Genomic DNA, 16,719 nt, shown 5'->3' with positions numbered 1-16,719 from the left:
ATGGACAAAAAAGTCTAAAATATATCGTATACAACAATAATTCGAAATAAGAAAAGAACTTGACTACTCAACATGGCAAACATCATCAATGTGGGTGGCAACAACAAGAGGTTGCGATGGTTTAAGCAATTCGGTAGAGGAAAAAAGAAGGATATAGGAGATGATATGACAAAAGGTTATGGGTAGATACAAATAAGGACCATTTTGTCTTTTCAACATCTATGGAGGTGCAGACAGTAACCACGGTGTGAAAAGCACTCGCCTGTAATTTCTCTTAATCCAACTTTAGCCCAAAAAGCAAAGCATGAGACTAGACCAAAAAAAGAAAGAAAAGGGGGAAAAACAAAATTAATATTGCAAAGTTGCCCCTGTATCTTCTGAAATTGAGCTAATTCAACTTGGGGAAACATGGTTGGAATAGTATTGTTTTGGCAGTGCGAGACCAAAACAGACACAAAACATTTAAGACAGATCTACGCCTTTCTTTCTTTCCATTTCTCAGATCTCTGTCTCTTCCCCATACTCTTTGCAGCTCCATTTCCTCTTCCCTCTCCCTCTCCGGTATCCAATTCCATCGCCGCCGGACAACTCGCATTCCTCGAGACTGAACGATCTCGTTTGCGATTTCGGATGATCTTCAATTCGATTCGCCTGCATTCCGATTCCGAATTGCACGCCGTCTGGGATCCGTGACTCCGTTGAGAAACGCGCCTGGCCGCAGAGCAATTAGAGTGAGAGGAAATGGCGGGAGGTGCAGCCGGGGGTTTCGTCACTAGAGCATTCGATTCTATGCTCAAGGAGTGTTATGGCAAGAAGTTTCCCGAACTCCAGAAAGCTATCCAGAATTACACAGGTTTCAACCCTAGATCCCTGTTTTCACTTCTTTCTTCGCTATATAAGGCCTTTAATCCCTTTTCTTTGTTTTTCTTTTCCATTTAGATAAGATAATTATCCGGTTCCAATGTTCGACTCCTCGCATTGATTATTTAGTTCGTCTAGTTACCATGATACCGGTAAATGGCTATGTCGTTGATTATTTAGTTATGTTTGGTGTCTGCTCTTTAATTGTATAGATATCACGAAAGAGGCCGGCCAGAAAAAGCAGAGCGAGGTCAATCAAGCTGCGCCCTCAGCTGAATCTGGCAGGTGAGATGTTTCGGAATAAACATTAATGATAGATAGAATGTTATTGATGCGTTTTGGAATATTGTGTATGGACGTTTGATAAATCTGTTTATGGAAAGTGGGTAATAGTTCTTATTTGGCGAAAGTGGGATCGAGCTTTTGGTTTTAATATTTTAATTATGTTGTTTTTCACTAGTTCGAACGAGACTGATGATGGAGTGGCAACTAGGACAGAAGCAGATCAGTCACAGAAGGCTGAGCATGCTTCAGACGACAGGCCTAAGACTGGAAACATTAATGTTGTCCTGGCTAGTGCCGGGAATACACTTGAAGGAGATGATGCAGAAATTGTTTTAAATCCACTTCGTCTTGCATTTGAGACTAAGAGCTTGAAAATCCTTGAATCAGCTTTGGATTGTCTTCATGTACATACCTTCTTGGCACTAATTGACAGTTGTTATCGCCGTTGTTCATACTAAATTGATTACTTGCTCGGACTAATTAATCTTTATACAGAAACTTATTGCGTATGACCATTTGGAGGGAGATCCTGGGTTAGAGGGTGGTAAAAATGTCCCATTGTTTACAGACATTCTAAACATGGTTTGCAGTTGTGTTGACAATTCATCACCTGACAGGTATGCAAATCACTATGCATATTATTGTTACTTGATGTATACTTCCTGTAACACCTATTCATTTTTAAGAATCGTGATGCAGTACCATTCTCCAAGTGCTGAAGGTTCTTCTGACTGCTGTGGCTTCTACAAAATTCAGAGGTATGTTTACTGTAATAGGAAAGAATGTATTGTTTCGTTATGTATGTCTGCTGATAATATGCTGAACAAGGTATCTTCAAAATTCTATCGTGTGTGTTAAACGACAAAAGAAATCCTTACATGTACTTTAAATGATTAACCTAATGTTATTTAAAGCTTAGAAGAAGGTTTTAGCTAAAGGAGATTAATTTACATGTTATGACCATAGCAGATATTGTTGGAAAACAATGGTAATGTACCCAAGTAGGCTCAACATGATCTTAGTTTTGGATGTAATCTATCTGAATGACTTATTTTTGTTTGGCTGCAATTTTATTCAAGCGAAAGTGTGCAATTTAATTTTCTCCCTATTATTTGTTATATAATGCTTCTTTCTTTTCTAAGGAAGTTATTCGGGTTTTTGTGTAGAATTTGGATTTGAATCTACTTTTTGTTTTGTCTTGGATGTATGTTCTCAATTCACTTCCTTTTGACCATTGGTGTCTCTACCTTAGAAAATGTTTCTCTTGTTGAGAAAGACAATTTGGGAAAAATGTCTCTATTTTGGAGGTCTTTTTCTTTCCTTTACCATACGTTTTAGAATTATAAACTGGGGTTTTAGTTGCAATTGAATGTTGACAATAGTTGTTAAGATGTCAAGTTGCCCATGTAATTATTGATGGGTTGACTTGTTTGAATAATGAGCTTGAATAGTTTAATGAGCTAGGTCTGTTTATGCCCATTTATGATTCTAGCTTCAGCATTCTGCTGCTTGTGTGTAGGTTTTTGTTTGACTAGATTCTCTTCATATTATTATACCTCTTTTTTTAGTTAATATTGGAAATTGGGGCGCTCCAATTAGGCATGACTAAAGAAGCTAAACTGTTGTGTCAAGGAGGGGATAAATAGAAATTTCATTAATGGAAAGGACCAAAATACTAATACACTTGCTTTCTTTCATGCATTATTGAAACATTTGTACAATCTGAGGCTTAGACCAATGCTTGTATACAAATTAATTTTACTATCTTGCATATATTTGTTGTGCTTTTTGTTTGACTAGATTCTCTTCATATTATTATACTTCTTTTTTTAGTTAATATTGGAAGTTGGGGCGCTCCAATTAGGAATGACTAAAGAAGCTAAACTGTTGCGTGAAGGAGGGGATAAATACAAATTTCATTAATGGAAAGGACCAAAATACTAATACACTTGCTTTCTTTCATGCATTATTGAAACATTTGTACAATTTGAGGCTTAGACCAATGTTTGTATACAAATTAATTTTACTGTCTTGCATATATTTGTTGTGCTTTTGCTGTCCTTTCACCATGTCAGCATTGGTCGTTTATATTGGTGCTGTGATTAGAAAATCACCTTGTGCTACCAGAAAATTTTTATTGCATTGATATATTTCCTTGTTTTAAATATGTTTAATTTTATTTTTTTTGTATTTTTGAATACTTATTTACATTATTCAGTACATGGCGAACCTCTACTGGGAGTTATCAGAGTATGCTACAATATTGCTCTCAATAGGTATTAATCATTTCCTTTGTCTTCAAGGCTTGTTATTGATAATCTATAGTACTGAGATTCATTGTTTTGGAATTGTAGCAAGAGCCCTGTAAACCAAGCAACATCAAAGGCAATGCTGACACAGATGATCAGCATCATTTTCAGAAGAATGGAAACTGATCCGGTGGGGCTTCTAAAATTCTCATTAAGTGCATATTTGGCTTATGTCTCTTGTAGTAAATGATTTTTAAGTGCCCATCAAAATTTCCAGGTTGAAGCTCCATCTGTTTCTGGGGGCCAAACAATATCAAAGGCAGCTTCAGCTGAGAATTTGAACCCAAAATCTGATGAATCTTCAACTGGAGACTCAAACGAAAAAGAAATGAGTTTAGGTGATGCACTTACTCAAGCCAAGGATGCATCTCCAACATCTCTTGAGGAAATTCAAAATCTTGCTGGGGGTGCTGATATCAAGGTAAATCAATTGTGTAGCTATGTTTGAAACCCTAGCATGCCCGTATTATGACAATATTGTATGTCTTGTATAGGGCTTAGAAGCAGTACTGGATAAGGCTGTGCATACAGAAGATGGTAAAAAGATAACACGGTATAAAACATGAATATGATATTGTTCTTTGGGATATGCATTTGTGTTTTACTCTGAATAGGAGCTTAACTATTTATCTTCTGTAAAGTGGGATTGATTTGGAGAGCATGGGCATAGTACAACGCGATGCTTTGCTGGTATTCCGCACTCTTTGCAAGGTTGGTTGTCTCACTTTAACAAGAACATGGTGGTTACTTCTGCACATTAACTATAGTTCACACTTTAAATTTTGCAGATGGGTATGAAGGAAGATAATGACGAAGTTACAACCAAGACAAGGATATTGTCTCTTGAGCTTCTTCAGGTCATACAGTGATTTCAGCTTCTATTACTTGTTAGTTAATAGGTGAATAATAATGCATTGGAATATTATGTTACTGGTAGTCGTGCAGAAGTAATTATTTGCTTTATTAATTATGGGCTGACCTGCTGGTTCCTGGTACTTATATTTTATGTGGCTGACTTGGTTTCACTCAAAGATGTTACCCTTGGTTAAGATCTAGAATTGTGCATTTAATTGTTAGAAACTGAGTGAACTACCTAAATAATTGCCTAACAAAACCTAAGAATTACTCCAGCGTTTTTCTATTGCACTCCAACACAAGGAAATAAAATTTATAATAATTTTTTTTGCTGTTGATGTTTATTATTTAATGCTGAGCCTTAGGGAGGGATTACATCTTGCTCTTCTTTATCACTCTTTGAGATGTCCCATCTTTCTCTTAAATGAAATTGTAGATACTAGTTTTCGTATATTGTGTAACTCGGTGACTAAGTCTAAGACAATCACAGATTGAAGTGGTTTGCTAGCATATGATTTTGATTATGGGAAACGTTAGTCCACATGGATTGCATTGGACTAGTTTGAACCTCTTCATGGAACTGTTATCACTGCAATCCTTGTTAGAGCGAGACCTTTTATAAAAGAAAATAAATTAGTATTAATGAATAGTCAGTGTTAACTAATTTACATATAAATATTTATCTCCTCCTTTCCCTAGTGTAATTATAGTCTCCTAAACCCGTTCCAGCATAGGTACAGAACTAACTTGCCAAATTAGCAAGTGTTCCTAGCTTCTTCATTTCCCTCGTTTATATCTTCAGATATACTGTATACACCTTCTGAGCCTTGATCTTGTTCATTAACCAGCTGGTCTTCTTGACTTTTCCCAAAAGCCACTTTCATAACATTATTCGACCAAACATTGTTGCTAGTTGATTTCTTCACCCCCATGATAAATACGTACATAATTTTTATTTTGGATTCTTTCAGTAAATTATATTATTCATTAAAGTTAAAACCAGAAATATGTGGTTAAAGGAGAGTGCAGTCTTGTACTCCGGTTATAGAAATTTCAGGGGTTGGAAACGGTGACTGCATGCATGTGCAAGTAACCTTGTAATATTGAATATTTAGTAATTACTTTAGTTTTTCATGAATTAAAGATTATAAGAAAGTTTCCATGTGAATGAATCCCACTAGCCACAAAATGATTCCTTCGAGAGGAAATTCAAAATGAAGGACAAAATACGAAAAAAAGGCTAGGAATACAAAATATGCCTCAATTATTCAGCGGATCAAGGTTTTGTAAAGCTCTGAAAAAATAAAAAACTCACTACAACTACCGACTACTGCTGTTGTACCGTTGGTTTAAGAAATGTTTTGTTTATAATCAATTACATGAAGAACTATTTTCCTATTGCTGATTAATGTAATTTTTAGTTCTTCCCATTAGGCTAGACTGTAGCATTATGTGGGAGTAGATAGGATAGGAGCAAATATTTCATCCTTGCTCTTCCACCCATTCAAGTTTTCTTTCTCTGCAAACTACTATTTTGACTGTTCACTGTCACATGTTTGTTATGTTATTTTTCAGGGTTTGTTGGAGGGAGTCAGCCATTCATTTACAAAGAACTTCCATTTTATTGATTCAGTGAAGGCATATCTTTCATATGCACTGTTACGAGCTTCAGTTTCACAATCCCCTGTCATATTTCAGGTTTTTTTGAACAACATTATCCATCTTTGTGAAGGCATCTGTGTGTAAATTTTAATATCGATATTCTTTCTTGGCAGTACGCAACTGGAATATTCTTGGTGCTGTTATTGCGATTCAGGGAGAGTCTCAAAGTATGCATGTTATTCTGCAGAGTTTGTGGAAGCTTCTCCACAGGGAAATAATGTTAATTTGATGTCTCATTTGGTTTTCCACTATTTTGTTTCCAGGGGGAAATAGGGATCTTCTTTCCTTTGATTGTTCTTAGACCACTGGATGGTTTGGAATTTCCTGTCAACCAAAAACTCAGTGTTCTTCGGTATAATGTTCGCCCTAGTTGATTAAAAAATTACTAGTATTATGTCAATAAACTGTTTTGTTGTGTTCATTGTCATCCCCTTTCCTTAGTAATTTGGTTTAGTATGGTTTGCAGGATGTTAGAGAAAGTATGTAAGGATCCACAGATGCTTGTTGACATCTTTGTGAATTATGATTGTGATCTTGAGGCGCCAAACTTGTTTGAACGAATGGTATAATCTTACTAAACAGTATATCATGGCATTATAGACAGCATGTAAATTAGTTATTTCCTCTTTGATAAATATAAAAATCTTTTATGTTCTAAACCAATGTGTAGGTTACTACTCTATCCAAAATAGCTCAAGGGACTCTAAATGCTGATCCAAATTCAGTTGTTGTTTCTCAGACAGCTTCAATTAAAGGCTCGTCACTTCAAGTAGGTTTAGTTGTTTTCTTTTAGAAATCATTAATTTATTGAATGGACATTTTTTTTATTAAAGTTGGTGATTGATCCCATTTTTGGTCTTCCTCAGGGTCTTGTGAGTGTGCTTAAATCTCTGGTGGATTGGGAGCAATCTCATAGGGATTTGGAAAAGTTAAAGATTAATCAGCAAGAAGGGATCTCAGCTGAAGATTCTTCTGAAATAAGAGTCAGGGAAGATGTGACTAGTGATTTTGAGAAGGCTAAGGCTCATAAATCCACGTTGGAGGCTGCAATTGCTGAGGTATATATCATGCACTCTTTAAGTATTTTAACAGGGAAGGGGAAATTTGTCTTAACCTTCTTTTGCATAATGATCAAGTTATGGTTGGGGGCTGACTTACAGTTTTAATAATCTTTTAGTTCAACAGAAAACCAATGAAGGGGGTGGAGTATCTAATATCAAACAAATTGGTGGAAAACACACCTGCTTCAGTTGCTCAATTTTTGAAAAACACTCCAAGTTTGGATAAGGTCGTGACTCTTCACTACTATATTTTATCTACCATTGCATCTAAATTTGTTCTGGAATATGTAAGTGTTCTTTGTTTTCAGGCTACAATTGGTGACTATTTAGGTCAACATGAAGAGTTCCCCCTTGCCGTGATGCATGCCTATGTAGATTCAATGAAATTTTCTGGATTGAAATTTGATACTGCAATCAGGGAGTTTCTTAAAGGATTTCGACTTCCTGGGGAAGCTCAAAAGATAGATCGGATCATGGAAAAGTTTGCAGAGAGGTAATGGTGTTTTTCGTACATGCAAATTCCCTCCATATCTCCTTTCCTGAGTGGTGATCGGTTTCCTATCTGTAGAACTGTGATTGAACAATTAGATGTATCCATTTATGCATCTGTGTTGGAATCTCCTTGAGTGCTGGATATTGTAGATGATATTTGCACAATAATTATTCATCGTCATTCTTGCTTTTTAAGAGTTTTATCAACAGGTCATTTGCTTAAACAGTGTGCTTGTCAGTTATTGGTTTCCTTGAACCTAACTAGTGGGAAGAAAGGAAAACTTTGATAGTTCTATTTGTTATTCTTCATGTGGACTGAGGTTAAGAAGTTTTGGTGTTTTGCGAGATGTCAAATCTTGGTTGATTGTCATGTTATAATGATTCATTCCAATTGGTCCATGATCAAGACTGTTGTATGTATATTGTGTCTTATACTTTATATTTCATTGGCTTGACACCTTTTACCTGTACCAATAGTTTATATCTTTTGTGCATGTTGTCTATACAGATACTGTGCAGACAATCCAGGCCTTTTCAAAAATGCAGATACTGCATATGTGCTAGCTTATGCTGTTATTATGTTAAATACTGATGCTCATAATCCCATGGTGTGGCCCAAGATGGCCAAGTCAGACTTTGTTCGCATGAATGCTAGGGATGATCCAGATGAATGTGCTCCTAGAGAACTACTGGAAGAGATCTATGATTCTATTGTCAAAGAGGAGATTAAAATGAAAGATGACACATCTTTAATTGGAAAAAGCAGCAGACAGAAGCCTGATGGTGAAGAAGGACGGCTTGTCAGTATTCTTAATCTGGCACTCCCTAAAGGAAAGTCATCCGGTGATGCCAAGTCTGAAAGTGAGGCCATTATTAAGAAAACACAAGCTATATTCAGGAATAAAGGGGTGAAAAGAGGAGTTTTCTACACTGCCCAGCAGATTGAACTTGTAAGGCCCATGGTTGAAGCTGTTGGGTGGCCTTTGCTTGCTACATTTTCTGTAACAATGGAGGAAGGCGATAACAAGCCTCGAGTTGTTTTGTTGATGGAGGGATTTAAAGCTGGCATACATATTACGTTTGTGCTTGGCATGGATACCATGCGATATGCATTTCTAACATCTCTCGTCAGGTATAGATTCCATGATCCCACCGTCATCTTCCATCTCCAAAAAAGTGTTGCCTTGATTATTACAAGTCATCTGTTTTTTTTCTTTATTTTGACATGCTAGGGAAAGATGGTGCATTGTGCACGGGAATACTGATTGGAAACTTTGATGTTTCGTACTGTTGACCAGGTTCATTTAGTTTCTTTTTTGACACCTCAGGTTTACTTTCTTGCATGCCCCCAAGGAAATGCGTAGCAAAAATGTGGAAGCTTTGCGCACATTGTTGATCCTGTGTGATTCAGATATGAATGCTCTTCAAGACACATGGAATGCAGTTCTAGAATGTGTTTCTCGCCTTGAATTTATAACATCAACTCCTTCAATTTCTGCTACTGTTATGCATGGGTCAAATCAAATCTCCAAGGATGCTGTTGTTCAATCTCTGAGAGAATTAGCTGGGAAACCTGCTGAACAAGTTTTTATGAATAGTGTCAAACTACCTAGTGATTCAGTTGTGGAATTCTTCACTGCTCTTTGTGGTGTATCAGCTGAAGAGCTAAAACAAACTCCAGCTCGTGTCTTCAGCTTGCAGAAGCTTGTTGAAATTAGTTATTACAATATGGCTCGCATACGTATGGTATATCTTTTATCAACTGTCAGTTGCACAGTTTTTATTCATCATTTTAGTGTTTCATGTCTTACCTTTGGCAGTTTTTTATGCTCACTTCATTTTTTGAGTTATTAGACGTTTTTTTATTGTTATCTTTTTTTGAATGCATTGTTTCCTTGAGGAAATTGAATAATTGAATTTAGTTTATGCATATATAAATAATGCACATATCTGTACGTGTATAAATGCTTTGATAATTACTGACTAGAGAGGAATCATTTTAAGGTGTCATTTTTCTCAAGCTTTGGTTTTATTCCCTTAATTGTTGAACTATTCTGTCCTTCAATCCCATGTATGATATTGTCTTTTGATGCTTCCCTGAATTCATTTCTAAGCTCTAATTGTTATGTTTTTAAGGTCTGGGCTAGAATCTGGACTGTTCTAGCAAATCACTTCATATCAGCAGGGAGTCATCATGATGAGAAAATTGCTATGTATGCAATAGATTCTCTAAGACAGCTTAGTATAAAGTATTTGGAGCGTGCTGAACTGGCCAAGTTTTCATTTCAAAATGATATTCTCAAACCATTTGTTGTTCTTATGCGAAATAGTCCAAGTGAATCCCAAAGGAGGCTAATTGTTGACTGCATCGTCCAGGTGTTGTAGGCTTAATTTCTTATTCTTCTCGCATTTGAGCTTAATATCATTGGATACATTTACAGAAGTTCAGCTGGAACTTTTGCCTATTTCAGATGATAAAATCTAAGGTTGGGAGCATAAAGTCTGGGTGGCGTAGTGTATTTATGATATTTACAGCTTCTGCAGATGATGAATTAGAATCAATTGTGGAGAGTGCATTTGAAAATGTTGAGCAGGGTAGGAATGATATTCTTTGATTGTGTCATTGCAGTCTACAATTGCAATTATGGTGTATCTAACACGTTGAAATTTTACAGTCATCTTAGAACACTTTGATCAAGTAGTAGGGGACTGTTTCATGGATTGCGTGAATTGTCTGATTAGATTTGCCAACAACAAAAGTTCACATCGCATTAGTTTGAAGGCTATTGCACTCCTGCGGATCTGTGAGGACCGTCTTGCAGAGGTTTGCCGAGTTATCTTTAGGAAATTGCTTTTCTTAATTTGAAGGCTTCACACACCACAAAAAAGAATGTATGCACACACACATTAATAGTAAACAAATAAGTCCAGTAACTTTTGCCCACTAGAGTTGTCTGCAATCTATTTGTTTTTATGAGGGTTTGATATCTCAGTACAGAGATGTACAGTGTTGGAAGCTAAACTGTTTTAAAATCATTTTTTCAAATGTTCAATCCGTATTGCACTGATATGTAATGTTCAAAACAGAAATCTAGGAAAAAAGGGAGCATGCTAACTTAGCTCATGATTTTGAGTAATGTGTAATTAAATGTACATTGTTTAAGGATTTGTAAACTGTTTATTTATTTTTACTGTCAATAAGTTTGTTCTTTCTTTGCATTGACATCCCTCCTTTAAGTGGTTTTAATTGTTTTTTGCTTAAGGGCCTTATTCCTGGAGGTGCTTTAATGCCCATTAATGCTAATTTGGAATCGACTTTGGAAGTAACTGAGCATTATTGGTTCCCAATGCTGGCTGGTTTGTCTGATCTAACCTCAGACCAAAGGCCAGAGGTCAGAAGTTGTGCTCTTGAAGTCTTGTTTGATTTATTGAATGAAAGAGGTAGCAAGTTCTCCACATCATTTTGGGAGAGTATTTTTCATCGAGTTCTATTTCCAATTTTTGATCACGTGAGACATGCTGGAAAAGAGGGTTTTACTTCCACCGATGATGATTGGTTTCGTGAAACAAGCATACATTCGCTTCAGCTGCTATGCAACCTTTTCAACACATTCTATAAGGTAGTGAACTTGTCTATTCTTGTAACTTAAACAAGCATGCATGTGAACATTTCTCAACAAAAGTTAGCAAACATGGTGTTATTGTTTTTGACGAAAAGTTGCCCATGTTGACTTTGTTAGTTTATTGGATTAGACGCTTTTGTTATGTTATAAATATGTATGAAATTCAGGTTCAGAATTTATATGATTTCTGTTAAATATCAAAAGAGTTACTCATGAGGAATCTTGCTTCCAGGAGGTTTGTTTTATGTTGCCTCCACTATTGGGTCTGCTGTTAGATTGTGCTAAAAAAACAGATCAAACAGTGGTCTCTATATCTCTTGGTGCTCTGGCGCATCTCATTGAAGTCGGGGGACACCAATTCAGTGCCACTGACTGGGATACTTTACTTAAAAGCATAAGGTGCATTTTTTTTTTCTATTTTCTGAACCTCCGTTTTAGTTAATATCAACTATAAAACATCTATTTAATATTGATTTCCAGAGATGCTTCATATGCTACACAACCTTTAGAGCTGCTTAATGCATTAACTTTTGAAAATCTGAGAAACCCTGGAAGCCTTATTAGTGATTCTGAAGGCAACCCAGGGGACAGTGGTGCCATCAGGTCTGTTGACAATGAGGTAATGGCTGATCATCAACTTAATGTCAATAGTAATGGGAAATTATCCCCCTTGGCATCCTCAAATACAAATGCTGATGAAGTTGAAGATTCTGTATCACAAACCAACGTAGATCAGTCTGAAGGTTAGTTTTTTGTTTTTTTTTTTTTTAAGTTTCTTTTTAGTTTGGTGTGTGTGAAAGCATGCTCTTGTCAGGCACAAAAGTGAGAAGTGATATCAGTTATCAAAAGATTTGTCAAAGTTACCTTGTTAAAAAAAAAGTGAAATATCTTATTCAAAATCCCCAAATCTCATGGTTGGGGCCTTAGAAGCTATATTAAATTGGAAAAATGAAGAATGAATTAGGCATTAATTGATACTGAAGAGCAAATCAATTTGGTTGACACCACTAAGGAATTGTTTATTATTGTAGGTCTTCCATCTCCATCAGGAAGAACTCCCAAAACTGCAGATGGGGGAGGTTTCCAGCGGAGTCAAACCTTGGGTCAACGGATTATGGGAAATGTGGAAAATCTCTTCCTTCGAAATATTACAAAAACTAAAAGCCATATATCTGATGCTTCTCAACCATCATCTCCAGTTAAGGTATAGTGTTTCTTTAGTGCCCTGTTAATTGACCTTTATTATCCTCTGAATACATCTCTTATATCACTCTGTTTTAGGTTGCTGATACTGTAGAGCCAGATACCAAGAATGAGGAGAGTCCTTTCATGGCAACTGTCAGGGGAAAGTGCATTACACAGTTATTACTTCTTGGTGCTATTGATGGTATTCAGGTCTGTGTGTTTATTTCTTTTCTTTGTTCAGATCTCATATTTTTTGGGGTTCCCTTAAATTTGTGTTATTTGACGGCTTAGATTCTGTATAGGAGATAAGGGGAAGGTTTTCCCTCGTTTTTCTCCTCACATTAAGGTCTTGGAAAATTGTCCGTTTGAGGAAGTACCTCTTTCACACTGTACATATACGAGGAATAGACTGAGAATGTAATTTGAGATCCATCTGTTTAAAGACTTGGTGGTGGATTGAGTTTGGAATACATCACCTTCTAGCCAAAAATTTCTTGATGAGGAGTTTGATTATAAGATGGTATCTTCTTACAGCTATGTTTTTCTAATTATTTGCAGAAGAAATATTGGGCTAAGTTAAAAGCACAGCAGAAGGTTTCTATAATGGATATTTTGCTGTCTGTGTTGGAGTTTGCTGCGTCATATAACTCATCCACCAATCTTAGAACTCGTATGCACCAAATTCCTGATGAAAGGTAATGCAAAATTCAATATCTAATTGTCTTATTTTTGTTCTGGTGGAATTGGTTGACATTGGAATGGAGGACTTCAAGCATCACTAAAGTTTTCTTGGATAGGCCTCCAATAAATCTTCTTCGTCAGGAGTTAGCTGGTACTGGCATATATCTCGAAATCTTACAAAAAGCAACTACTTGCTTCGAAACCAAAGAGGCAGAATCTGATGGATTTCAAGATGCAGACTCTACAGAAGTTAATGGCTCGAGTATTGCTCTAGATCTTGATGCAGAACAGAAGTTTGAAAGGTTAGCTGAGGAGAAGCTGGTCTCTTTCTGTGAACAAGTGCTCAGGGAGGCATCTGATCTCCAGTCAAGTACAGGAGAAGCCAATAACATGGATATTCATCGAGTCTTAGAACTGCGTGCTCCCATCATTGTTAAGGTTAGAAGTTTATTCTTCATGATAATGTATGAAAGTTGACTTGCCTTCTATTCAGTGTTATAGTGTTGCCAGTCGTATACTTCTCGATTAGTGCATATTTCAAATATTGCAGACGATGGTGTAAATAATTTTTTTTTCAAGTTATTAAATATCTATATAGAGTGTTTTATAATATACTTAGTGAACGAGATATCATCACCAGTTTTAAGTTTCTATTGTTTATGAATAGCCGAATTACCATGATGTGGAGCTTGCTTGTGGATGGCATAACCTGCATATACCAAACCCTTAACTAAAAATAGTATTTGTTGAAATGATGTATTTTGTAGATTGATTTTGGTATCAAATATCATAAAAAAGTCCCAGGTCCTCTTTCCGTATTATAAGAAGTAAAATTTCTCAAGTCTCAACTTGTCTGTCTTAATTGGAAAGTATTGCTTCTTTAAAAAACTTGCAGCTTTATAATCAAAGATGCTCCGCCCATACTTGTTTTAAGGGATTTTCCATGTCCTATATAAAAAGACTGGTTGGATGTTCTGCGTTCTTTGTTTTCTTCTTATTTTTTTCAGTTTTTTTTTTTCCACACTTATTATTTTTCAAATGTTTTGAATACCTGACCCCAGCCTGTATTTCCCTTTTTTTAGTTTCTTTTTTCTATAACACAATCAATTAAAGGGGTACTCCGCTAGAGTTTTTATCTGCTTGCTTTTCAATATAGTTGGATGATATTCATTGCAACTTATGTTTTATGTGTTCATTTATGCGCTAATAAATTATTTATTTACTTTGTAGGTGCTTCAAAGCATGAGTTTTATGAACAATATGATTTTTAGAAGACATCTAAGGGAATTATACCCTTTGCTAACAAAACTTGTTTGCTGTGACCAGGTAATTTCTTGTTTCTACAATTATTCAAGGCTGCTTTTTGATTGATTGTGTTGATAATTATTTTTTTGCATAAAATTATTTTTTTGATTCTTCAGCTGCTGCTATATGTATGTTTCCTATGTCATTAATTGGTTGTGTTCGCAATATATGCTTGCGTCAATGAAAATAGAATAGTTTAATAGGATTTCATTAAATATTTTAAATCTCACAAGTATTGATCTGAAAATTAGAGATGGAAACATCATTGTTTGGCTCCATTTAGGTGTATGTCTTTTGGTCATTATTTTGTTTCTATAGCTAATATGGTTCTTGCACCGGACAATCTATTTTGGTTTAGCCTAGCACATAAAATCCATATAATTTGATCTTCATATGGCATTGCAAACTTGTTACGAATCTATCCATTTTATCTAATTAAGTTATAACAATGATATATTTGGTCTATACATGGTATCGCTCTTTGTTTCATTACTTGTCCAGGAAAAGAAAATTATACTACATTTTGGTCATTCCGTGCAAGAAAACTCTACATGACATCTCATTTTTCGTGTTATTCATTTCAAGAAAAATACCCCAATACCGTTATTACTTTTAAGTAAATGTTGAGGGGAGCTCTTGGTGATTTATTCCGAGCACTGCTGATGGGTGTTTTTAAGAAAGGAAACCTTGTGTGTTGAACTGATAATCCTTTGTTTTGAACAGATGGATGTTCGGGGAGCTCTTGGTGATTTATTCCAAGCACAATTGAAACCTCTTTTACCATAACCATCTTATAATGCCGTTGTTAGGGTTCTCATATAAATTTCAGGGCATTGCCCCGATATCAGTTTTAGATGGCTTGGAAAGAAATATGATAGCATTTTTTTGTATTAATCTTCTTATGGAAATTTTTGTGCTTGTACCAACAGTTTTGTAGAAAGGCAATAGAAATGTAATTTTGGTTTCATCTGACGTCTCCCACTATTCGTTTGCATTCAGCTCAATTTGTTTGTGCAGTATTTGGATAATAGGTGAAAGCTCTGAGTGAGGTTTCGTATGAGTCTTTTGTTGTATGATAATATATGAATAGCATGTGAAACCCTTGTTGTCTTTCACGATGAGAGGTACAGACTAAAATGAAAGAAATGGCCTTTTTGGTGACATGTTCAGCCTCGGGCCTTTGGATCTTACACTTCTGCTGTTAATTGTTGAAGCGGACTTAAAGTCTAAGGATGCTGAACCTCGGCTCATTTTATGAAAATATATATCCGGCTTTTACTTGCACCCTCAGTTTTTTTTTTTTTTCATCCTCTTAAATTTCTAAAATGTTCATTTTATTCTCTAACAAACAAAATTACTTTCGGATTACATGTTTTGGAAGCTTTCCGAAACAAACTTTTGGAGTTTTTGGAATAAGATTTCCAGATTTAGATTTTCATAATCAAATTTTTGAAATGAAATATTTGAAATGCATGAAATGTATTTTGGAATAAAATCTCAGAAACAAACTTTCCTAGATGCACATAATACTTTTTGAAAAGAATTTTTGTAGAATATCTCTGTTTTGAAAAAAAAAAATCAGAATACATGAATTGTGTTCTGGAAAGAACTCTTCACAATAAATGAAATACATTTTGAAATGAAATGCATTTTGAAAGAAGACATTTTTTCTTTCATATTTTCTCTTTTCTTCTTTCTCTGCAGCACGGGTATATCGGCAAGGCAACAATGAAAGTAGCGGCAGTGATGAAAAATAAGTCTTTTTCCTGTTATTGTTAAGGTGCAATTAGTATTTTGGAAATACCGCAAGCAATGGCTTATTGATACACATGGCAATTATTTCTTTATTTTATCTTTGCTTTTTAATGACTCTGTTAATTTATAGTTGCAAGTGTGAACTTTGTAACTAAACAAGTCAGATGAGCGCAATTGTTTCCTCCACCCTATTGTAATTTTCCCTGTATTTCATTATTTCGGATTTTATACTTTGAAATATACTAAATCAATTTTCAAAACGTTTTAAGAGGGGTGACTGTCTTCCAGAAAAGTGTTTCTGGAATCGATTTAATAAATCTTGGAAATAAAATCCAAAATAATAAAGTGCAAAAAAATTTTATGGGATGCATGAAGAACCTCAGATGTCACGTCGTAAGAAAAACAAACCCATGTCTTGCCTTCGGCATAACAGATTTATTAAACACGATTAGTCTATACGTTTCAATATATTATTTAAATATTTAAGTGTCCTCTCAATGTCTTTAATTGGATAGTTTATGATTGAGTAATAATAGGGTTCCAATGATTTAGGAATATATGGTAAATTTTTAAGTTTGGTAATTAGATATTTGATGAAAATTCGAAAGATATTTCAATGTGTAGCATTGGAATTTAAATAAAGGA

General features: G+C 35.4%; 1 protein-coding gene across 1 annotated transcript; it reads left to right on the top strand.

The window, feature by feature from the left end:
* Positions 1–421: 421 nt before the first annotated feature.
* On the top strand, positions 422–15,480 carry LOC106768181 (brefeldin A-inhibited guanine nucleotide-exchange protein 5). Its single transcript, XM_014653174.1, has 33 exons — positions 422–853; positions 1,074–1,146; positions 1,322–1,550; positions 1,642–1,763; positions 1,846–1,904; positions 3,365–3,422; positions 3,501–3,585; positions 3,673–3,876; positions 3,950–4,008; positions 4,097–4,166; positions 4,244–4,312; positions 5,886–6,008; positions 6,086–6,139; positions 6,236–6,324; positions 6,439–6,535; positions 6,643–6,741; positions 6,839–7,030; positions 7,150–7,260; positions 7,342–7,526; positions 8,034–8,657; positions 8,854–9,271; positions 9,662–9,901; positions 9,997–10,120; positions 10,201–10,349; positions 10,789–11,145; positions 11,381–11,547; positions 11,629–11,891; positions 12,180–12,352; positions 12,430–12,543; positions 12,892–13,028; positions 13,131–13,452; positions 14,245–14,340; positions 15,043–15,480. The coding sequence occupies exons 1-33, from the start codon at positions 742–744 to the stop codon at positions 15,103–15,105; spliced, it is 5,337 nt and encodes a 1,778-aa protein (XP_014508660.1). The 5' UTR covers positions 422–741; the 3' UTR covers positions 15,106–15,480.
* Positions 15,481–16,719: the final 1,239 nt, after the last annotated feature.

The sequence above is a fragment of the Vigna radiata genome, chromosome 7, assembly GCF_000741045.1.
Source record: "Vigna radiata var. radiata cultivar VC1973A chromosome 7, Vradiata_ver6, whole genome shotgun sequence".
NCBI classification, from domain to species: Eukaryota; Viridiplantae; Streptophyta; class Magnoliopsida; order Fabales; family Fabaceae; genus Vigna; species Vigna radiata.
The sequence above is the reverse complement of the archived record's forward strand: the minus strand, read 5'-3'. Positions and strand labels throughout refer to the sequence as shown.